The following is a 10,181-nucleotide window of genomic DNA, read 5'->3' as shown; positions in this document are numbered from 1 at the left end:
ACCGTTGTCATTTCTTCCACCATCGCCATTATTGTCATATCTTCTTCTACCGACATAAGTATTCTATATTTATATTTATTATAATTTCTGTTTATTTTCGTTTGTAATATTTTATTGATTTAAAATCGTTTTATATTTTCTACTTTATTATTTTGTTAAGATTAAAATTTGGCCCAATTTAACAAAGTAGTCCAATATGTATAAGTCTCGAATATACATTTGGAATTAATTCTTAGTGGACTGGACTTTATAAACTAAAATAATGACACCAGAAAAAAACGAAAACCCAGACGGAACACAAACAAAAATAAAAGAAACGCACCGTTTTTGTGAAAGGGGACATGTGTCGCTTTTAGGATGACGACTTTTCACGTGGCATCACAGGAGGGTCACCAACGTCTTTATATATATATAGATAGATACTCTTTGATAACTTTGCAACGAAGTTGCTCTTGTATGCTTCTCTAGTACGTGTCGCTCCCCACTGCCCCTAAATGGGATACCTCACAGCTTGAAGTACGTTTTTACCGTACATTTTAGATTTCTATGATAAATTTGGGGAGTAACTTGAGAAGAAGGAAGGTCGGGTTGTGGGTTCCATATTAAGAAACAAATAAATTAACCTTAAACATCACTTTTATATAGACAATTTTGCTCAATATTCATAAGATGTCAAAAAATTAAGAATATAACTATGAATAGTTGATTTGACAATTAGAACCAAATATTAACATTTTTCTTTTTTCACTTGTGTGAACGTGAGTATAAACGTGTCACATTGCATAGCGAACATAATTAAAATATAATATACTAAATATCATATAACATAGTCAAATGAGGCTGCACGTTTCTCCCATGGCAAAGATTAAAGTTAAGCATTTTCCATTGGCGATGTATAAGAAACCTTTGCATCCATCGTGTTTGGAGATTGTTGACCTATTCTAAACTATAAGCGATATAATATATATTTAATTAACTTAACCATTTTCATTGGTTTATTTTATTTTTTCCTTTAAAATAGAATAACTCTATAATAGAATTGAATATTGTTCCAATGGTACTCTATTTTAGAGTGAAAAATACAGTGCTGAACAAAAAATAAAAAATTACTCTATATATAGAGTAAAAGATAGGTATACACTATTTTAGAGGGGAAAATAGAGTTGAGTTGGAGATGTACTAAGGTACATGTGCGGACATCAGTAGCTCGGTATCAAACCTGATACTATACAATATTTAAAATAGTTTAGGACATGCATTCGGTATGAACTAAAAGAAATAACATGGTGAAATATTAAATGTTTGAATTGTATATTTTTTTGGTGCTTGCATAATAGACCTAACGAAATTTGAGCTCAACATGGGAGGATGAAAGGGTAAATGATTCCCATTAGTTCAATTTCTTTTTGTAATTCAACTTCAAGTAAATTTTAACTTAAAAGTGATCATGTATTTTCTTTTGAATGATCCACCATGTTTACAGTTACTATACATTACTTAGTACTAACTGGTTCTTTTTCGGCGGAGAGGGTAAATATATAGTCTGAGTATTTTTTTTAACTTCTTTTTTTTTGCTAAATTAATTTTTTAAACTTTCATCTGCAAGTTATTCAGTTATCAAATCAACGGGAAAGAGAATATTTCATAAATTAAAACTTAGGCTTGTTTCTGATATCTATGCCTAATAATTTAATGTCCACAATATAATACACAAAGTGAATTTTAATTGCATTCGTGTTCTTTAATCTTGAAACATAGATATTTAATTAATACCTGAATCATGGGTTTGATACATATTCAAATTTGAGGGTATGAAACTATATGTTAAACTTGTTTTAAGAAAGAAAAAAAGGATGTAAAAGTATGGTTCATCATGTCTAAATCCTTGTAAAATGGATTCACAAGTGGGAATGGTTCCAAGCCACAACCTACAATGCAAATACCTTGTTGGAACCGTACAATCACAAAGCTAAAACATTCTCAACATTTTGCATAGAAGGAATTTTTCTTAAAAGTCGTATAGTCTTTTTAGAAATGCATACGTGGAGGTCGATCAGTTGTTTTGCTCCATGTTAGCTACACGTGTTTTACAAGCCTCTTTCTCCCTCGTCCAGTGCGCTCTCTGACCAACGTTGGCAGCAGTCTCTGGACGCAAGGCGAGAGCGGTAGTCAGCTCCTCAAGACAGATACCAATATAAGATCAAATGTAAGAAAAAAGAGTAAGAAAAAATAATGAATATAGACAGACCTTGTTTTTGTTCAAACTGTGCCTTTGATCCTTTTTCCCAATGTTGGAGGCAGTAGTCTGGAGGTTCTTTTCAGCGGTTCTCAAAGCCTACAAAAGAGAGTAAAGGTTGATATATTGAGACATGCAATTAATGAAAGGAAACAATTAATTTAAAAAAAAAAACAAGTTGTTTCGTCTTACCCTAATGCGGTCTGTTTCTGCAATTATGATGTTGAGTGTGGCTGAAGCTAAGACATCCACTCCATCATTCTCCCTCATATGGGTTATCAGCAAAGTGTAGCTAGATATTCCAGCAGCATGTAGGAGTTGAACATGTCCTTCATGGATCAGACCCTGAAAAATCACTGTAAAAAAAAGCATTGTAACAATCCACAAGGACACCAAAGTGTTTCGTAGACTAAACAAACACCAAAGGTACATCATATCAGGTTTTCAGAACTCCAGTAAGCGCAAACAGTAATCTTTTTCATTGGATTAATCATGGTAAGAAAATAGAATCAGATCCTAAACTCGAGAAATCTAACCAAAAAAGAGATACAGTAAGCTCTACCTCAAATAGGCAACAACATCAACCAAGCACATCCCAAAGAATGCCTTGATAGGCATAATGAATACCAAAACTAGAGATCACACGATGATTCACAACAACAAGCGATGAATTCAAAGTAAAGGCTTACGGTATACGTTTTTCATCTTGAGAATCGAGGCAAAGTTAAAAGCATAGAGCATGTGAAAGAGAATCTATATCTTCAGAGTAAAGCAGCATATATAGAGTATGCGAAAGAGAATCTATCGGTGATCTAACAACAAACAGTACTGCTTTCGAAAATTACAGATCTTGATGATTAGAAGTTACAAGAACAAGCGAAGCTAATATATGAACAATGTAAACGATAAAAAGTAAATGCGAAGCATAAACTGTTTAAACTCAGAATCGAAGCAGTATAACAACATAGAGCATGCTAAAGAGAATGTAGTAGCTTCACGGTTAGAGTATGCGAAGAGAATCTATCTATCTTTCAACTCAAAGGATGATCTAACATCATTAGAAGTTACAACAACAGTCGAAACTAATTTATGAACAAACGATAACAGTCAGTTTCCATCGGAATCATCATGCTAAGCAAACAGATCGATGGATCATGGATTGAGGAGCTTAACCGATAATCACAGTCAGAAACAGAGATTAGAAGCTACTATATGAGCAACGAGCTATGATCGATGGATAATATAAACCTAAACGAGGAAGAGGTAATAAACGATCGAGAATCATAAGAAGAAGAAGATGGTGATGATAAGAGCTTACAACTATCAGTGGCTTCGTTGAGCACATCTGCTGGTAAAGTTGTTCTTCAGCCATTCTTCTTCTGCAAAATCTGAGAGAGAAGAAGAAATGAAGTAGCCAACACAATATATATTGTCTCTCCAGCGGGAGAGTGTAATTTTTTATATTTATTTTTATATTTCAGTTTTTGTTTTAACTTATTAATACTTTTTAACCACAGTTAATAACATATTTTTTTTTCACTGTTGTTAAAATAAAGCTTAAGAGCATATATCGATTATATAACAAATGATTCAACATTTCTTAGTTTTTTTTTCAAATATCTTAAATTCTTGGTGTTTACTTGTTCGCCAAAACGGGTGCGAATGATCAAATCAAGTTTTGGTGGTCAAACAATTTCAGATTGTTTTTTTTTCGCAATCTCTGTCTTACAAATACCAGTTATATAATTAATATATTTTAAGATTTTTTTTTAGAACGAAGCCGTGCATGGCAAGTAATGCAACCATTGCTGAACTTTCATGGTTTTATAACTCTACAAGATTCATTTTGGAACCAAGCTCATTTAAAGGTTGGATAATTTTGGTTCGGATTTAATTATTTTTTAGGTATCATATAAATATTTTATGACAAATGAACTTACATATGACAAATCAAGTCATGGTGATCAAAACGGCGTTGCATGTGCATTTACTTTTTCACAGAACAGTACAATTCGAGCAATTTTCATCTAAAAGATGTTTTTTTTTTCTCCTGGATATATTAAGCTTGACAAAACTTGGAATGGAATCTATTACCTAAATTTTCAAGGCAGGGGAATCTCTTGTGCAGCTCTCTTCCGCCCACGGGCTCTGCTGCCTCTTGTTGTTGTTGCCTTCTTTGAAAGTACATACATAGACATTAAAAAGGAGTGCTAAAACACAGACAATATATCCTTTCCAAAAAGACTTCTTCTCTCTGTCCCAAAAGAAAAAGAAACAATTAGGAGACTAGAAAAGCCAAGCATTCTAGTTTAAGCAATGAAGGACATGCCTTTGTATAAGTTGCACCCTCAAGCTCTGTTTTTCTCATAGCAGAATTTATCACATTGCATTTCTCGGCTTCACTTTTCATCTTGTCAAAAGATCGTGTCTTGCTCGCAACTTCTTCCTGTGGAGTATTAATCATAGAGGAACCTTTTTTTTGGGGGTAAAAGATCGTGTCTTGCTTGCCCGTGATGATTTACTCAATCCTGCAATGTTTCCAAGCTTGCACATGCTAGTAAACGGGATTATATTTATCATTTATTATGAATGTAGTATACGCGGCAATTTCCCTTTATTATTTCTTATCATCGCATGCCACTACCAATTAATTAGTGTAAACTGATGGATTATTCTAAAATATTAACAAAATTGGTTACTTTACGTAACTAAAAGGAAATGATATATAAGAGAGATCGTAGGTAAATATTTATAATATTTTCATGAAGATTAAATAGAAAAATAAATAGAAAATGATTAAGTTGTACCAAATAACAAATATCTAAATAATTTTACCAAAAAAGCTTAATAATCCTTAAAATGAGGCAACAAATCTTTGAAAACATTAGAAAGATCAACAAATCTTTGGAAACATTAGAAATATCATGTTGAAATAGTACAGATATAAAAAATACATTAAATACATTTTTTTTGGAAATATCCGTTTATAAAAAAATCACACATGATAGAAAGTTGTAAAATCTATTTTAATAGCATAGATCTTCGTTAAGTTCCCACTCCCTAACCCTTAAATGTTAGTATAAGTATGGTAACTTTGTATAGCACGCTTCAACAGTAAGTCCCAACTTTCGACTGTTTTGTCAAACATCTTGCGTCATTCAGGTTTATTCAAATTTCTTGCTTTGTGGTTTTATAATTTATTATTTTTTGTTTATTAGCAGAAATAGAGACTACATTTCTTTTTTCCTCTTAATTCCCCCATAATACTAAATCCTATTTATATGCACAAAACATAACGTTTCTAGAGAAACCGTTACTAACACATGATTTTTCTAGAGATTTTGTTAAAGACAACTGAGAAACATATAGACGAACCGCATTACAAAATAGCGAGAACTGTGAACAGTACAACTGTTAACATTGACAACATTTATTATAATACTACAAAGTATAAAATTACAATGAACAAACACTTGACGAACTACTTACCAGAGTACAAAGTTGACGAAGCGTGAGAGATAGGCTTAACGAGCTATGAACCACTCATGTTTGTGTGAAGTAAAGATATGTCCGAGGACTAATCCACAAAACACACCAGGTCCATATGCTATTGCGGCTACTATCCAGTTCAGTACTGGCTCTTTCGAATCTGACAAAGATTCCTGAAGTGGCTGCGATGTAAGAACGGGGACATTGACATGGTTTTCATTACACATTTTCTCGAGTCCATATAGTCTGGAGTTACCCATGAATGAAGAACATTTTTGACTTTGAAACTGTGTGCTCTGTGGCACCAATCCTTGTAGGTGGTTGTGGGAGAAGTTGATGTACGACAGAAACGAGAGCTTCCCGAGACCTTGAGGAATTTCACCAGACAAGTTATTACGCGATAAGTCTAGTGCTTCAAGCTTTGCAAGATTCGACAAGGAAGGTGGGATGTTGCCTGTGAATGCATTTCCTGACAAGTTGAGAAATCGCAACTCGTTCAGTTCACCAATGGATCCAGGGATATGTCCGGAAAATCGGTTTCCAGAAAAATCGATGGCTTTGAAGGCTTGGAAGATGCGCTTGAAATCCGTTTCTACTCCTTTGTACACCAAATCAATGGAATCTTCGTACATATGGGAATCATCCCCCATGTACTCCGACTCTGGTGAATCTTCATTACTCCACACAATTGACATTTCAGTCCAGTTGGCAAAGTAATCTTTTGGTAATGATCCAACGAAGTTGTTGTTGGCTATGTTGATGATCCGCATACCTCGAAACCCTAAATAGGTTGTAGTGTTATAGACTGGACCATGGAATGCATTTGAACGAAGCACAAGGATCTTTAATATTTGCAAAGAGCCCAACCAAAACGGAAAGGTGTCATTGATCTTGTTTCCATCCACATTCAGAAGCCTCATGAGCTTGCAATGGATCAAAGATCTTGGAAGTTTTCCCACCAAATCGTTGTGGCTGACGTCAAGTGATTTTAGGCCAGTGAGATTGCTGAATGACTCTGGTAGAAATCCACTTAAACTGTTGTTTTGCAGCCTTATCTCTGTCAGAGAAGTGGCATTCTTCAAACATTGAGGAATGGAACCGGTGAATTGGTTGTTGGAAAGATCTAAGGCCCATAAATCTTTTAGCTTGCAAATCCAATGGGGAAATGGTACTTGGAGTGAATTTGAACCAAGACGTAACTCTCTTAATGATGCTCCATCAACAACTTCTACTGGTTTGTTGAAGCTGCTGAACATATTATGAGAAAGCTCTAAAGACCACAACGTAGACGATCTCCACAAAAGAGATGGAATTTGACCTTCCAACTTATTATAGGAAAGGTCAAGGGAAGTGAGGTTGACTAAACTAGATATAGATCTAGGGACTATTCCTTTGAAATTGTTATGACTAAGATCTAAAACTGCAAGACTGTGTAATTTCGATATAGATGGTGGGATTAGCCCACTAAACTTGTTGTAGCTAACATCTAACGAACCAAGATTTGACGATGAAGACATATTCCCTAAATCTAAAGGTCCCTCTAATTGGTTTCCACCTAAGGTAATCATTCGTAATGAAGAAATCATGAGCAGGGATGAGGGAAAAGGTCCAAAAAATGAGTTGCCATCGCCTATGAATCGCTTTAAGTTGTGGAGTCCACTTAGGTCCACAGAAATAGAGGAATTGAAGTTGTTGTAAGAGAGGTTTAACTCGGACAGGCTGGTTAAATTGGCTAATATTATAACCCCACCAGTGAATTGATTTCCCTTTACGTCCAAATCTGAAAGCTTCGTTAAGTTGACCATCGAAGTGGGAATATTACCTTTGAGATCATTACTCCAAAGACTCAAGTACCTTAGTTGGTTAAGGTTACCGATTGAAGGAGGAACTTCTCCTATGAATTGATTAAAAGAAAGATCAAGATATGTAAGATGAGAAAGATTTCCAATGGAGGAAGGGATCTCTCCATGGAGACTGCAATCTGAAAGGTCTAGGTGACGAAGATGCTGAAGTTTAAAAAGACCACTGCTAGCTTTCAAAGACGTGTTGGCAGTAGAATAAGATTGGAGTTCTAGTGATATCACCTGTCCCAGTACATCATCACACGTGACACCCCACCAAGAACAGCAGTCGACGCTTTTGTTCCATGAAAGTGTTGTTGCAAGCTTGTCATTGAGGGTATGGCTCGGGAACTCCTTTTTTAACTCCAAAAGAGCATCTCTTTGGTCGTGGCGGCACAAGGACCGTGTAGGAGAAGCAAAGGTGTTTGGTAAGGGGTGAAGGAAAAAGAAGAAACAAATGGTAACTATACCACGAAAACAATAAGGTTGGCTTCGAATCATCATCTCTCTACAATCTGGAAACAAAGTTGATTTTTAGACTTGAATGGTATGTGATGGACATGCCTATAGCTTGCACACTTCTTGTTATAAAGGAACATTTTATATAAAAGAGCTTGACTTGGCAAGTCTTCCTACTGACTTTTCAAAGATAACTAGTTGAAGGAGGAAAAAGCTGAACAATTGTTTTTGTGGAGGATACTAACCAAACCTTTTATTTAGATATACTAAAGCGACGACAAGATACGATCATGTGGTTGAGAAGGAGTCAGCACATTGCGTTTACTTTCACAATGGCAAATCAGGTCTTGATGATCTAAAGGGCCTTGCAATTTCTTCCTTTTCTGTATTGGGCGGGCGCGTTACGTTTACTTTTCACATGCAGTCCATATAGAATCAACATAGTTTTTAGAAAAACATTTAGAAACGCATTTACAAAATGATAATGTTCTCCAATAAATATTCAATATTCAAAAAATTATTATATTTAATTAATTTATTTTATTTAATAATAATTAAAAAATATGTTTATATCCAAAAATAAATTTTATATTTTAAAAGTAATTTTTTGACTAAAATATATTTGTTTTTATATATTTTATCATTCAAAAAACATTATAGATTTAGAAAAAAATTAGAAAAGCATTTACTTTTTATATATTTTATTATTATTAAATAAAATAAGTTAATAAAATATTTTTTATTTATTCAGTATTCAAAAATCTTTTTTCTCAATTTTTCCAAAAATTCTTTTTCAAAATATTCCCCCCACATTTTACCTCTTTAGTTAAACCTATTTAAATCGTTTTGACCCTTCAAAATTATTTTTGTGATGAAATCTTTGTAAAACTATTCTGAGGTATTTCTCTTAATCATATACATTTCCAAAATAGAATCATATAAACCCACAAAAAGAACATCCAACACAATAAGAGGCAACTATTCTTCAGCACACTTTTAGCAAAAAAAAAAAAACTATTCTTCAGCACACAAGATATCCAATATAATTGAAATCATCAAAGCGAGGAATCAAGGAACGACGAGGTTACCCGTTTACGTCCATCGAGAGCAGATGTGAACTTTTTACCATTAAAATATAAACAGTAACTATTATAGGGTCGGAAAAAAAAGGGCAAATCTCCAGAATGACACATTTCTAAGTTCATGTCACAAAAATAGCTATCAAAAACTAAAATGACCAAAATATCATTTTATCTTTTGAAAAATTAAAATTTTTTTTTTTTTTTCAAAATTTGAAATCTTATCCCAAAACTCCACTCCCCAACTCTAAACCCTAAACTCTAAACCCTAAATCCTAAACCCTAAACCCTAAACTCTAGATCCTAAACCCTACCCCTTAACTCTAAACCCTAAACTCTAAACCCTAAACCCTAAACTATAAACCCTAAATCCTAAACTCTAAATCCTAAACCCCACCCCTTAACTCTAAACCCTAAACTCCATCTCCAAACTCTAAACCTTAAACTCTAAACCCTAAACCCTAAATCCTAAACTTCACTCCTTAACTCTAAACCCTAATGTCTAAATTAATTTACCATTGGGGTATAAGTGCATATTCATCTCTTTTGATAAAACATTAAGTGCTATTTTGGTCATTTTTATTCTTTAAAGTTATATTTGTGACAAAAAAAATTTTAATGCTATCCTAGTCATTTTCTTAAAAAAAAATTCCCGAGGGCCCCTAGTATAATTGAGCTAACCATGTACCTAATCAGTCCATTTCCTTACCTCTTAGCGCCTTTCCAGCACATACTCGATCCACTACAAGAAAACAGGGAGATTCTGATGGCCGAAATCGTCAGAAATTCGTCGGAATAGACCGATTCCGACGAATTTCTGACGAACCTGTCCGTCGGTATCGTTTTGTCGGAAAAAAAAAATTCGTCGGAATTTCGTCAGAACTTCCGACGACTTTCTGACGAATACCGAGAAACGTCATTCTGACGAACTTCCGACGATATTACGATGCGGACACACGAGACCAAAGTTCATCGGAAAAACTATTTACCGACGGAGAACGTTCCTCGGACAATTCCGACGTAGTGGATTCCTCTGTGTATTCCGACGGACATTGGTCGTCGGAATATACCGACGGA

The 10,181-nt window shown here is 34.3% G+C and overlaps 1 protein-coding gene across 2 annotated transcripts in view; it reads right to left on the bottom strand.

The window, feature by feature from the left end:
* Positions 1-5,650: 5,650 nt before the first annotated feature.
* Positions 5,651-10,181, bottom strand: part of LOC106318939 (receptor-like protein 12) — an 11,633-nt gene continuing 7,102 nt past the window's right edge. The window contains exon 2 of one of the 2 annotated variants that reach the window (XM_013757113.1): positions 5,651-7,877. In XM_013757113.1, coding sequence (XP_013612567.1) covers positions 5,761-7,877 — 2,117 coding nt within the window. In that variant the 3' untranslated portion in view covers positions 5,651-5,760. Of the gene's footprint in view, positions 8,234-10,181 lie in introns of those variants that run through there. The other variant, XM_013757112.1, reaches the window with a different exon arrangement.

This window comes from Brassica oleracea, chromosome C9 (genome assembly GCF_000695525.1).
Source record: "Brassica oleracea var. oleracea cultivar TO1000 chromosome C9, BOL, whole genome shotgun sequence".
NCBI classification, from domain to species: domain Eukaryota; kingdom Viridiplantae; phylum Streptophyta; class Magnoliopsida; order Brassicales; family Brassicaceae; genus Brassica; species Brassica oleracea.
The sequence above is the reverse complement of the archived record's forward strand: the minus strand, read 5'-3'. Positions and strand labels throughout refer to the sequence as shown.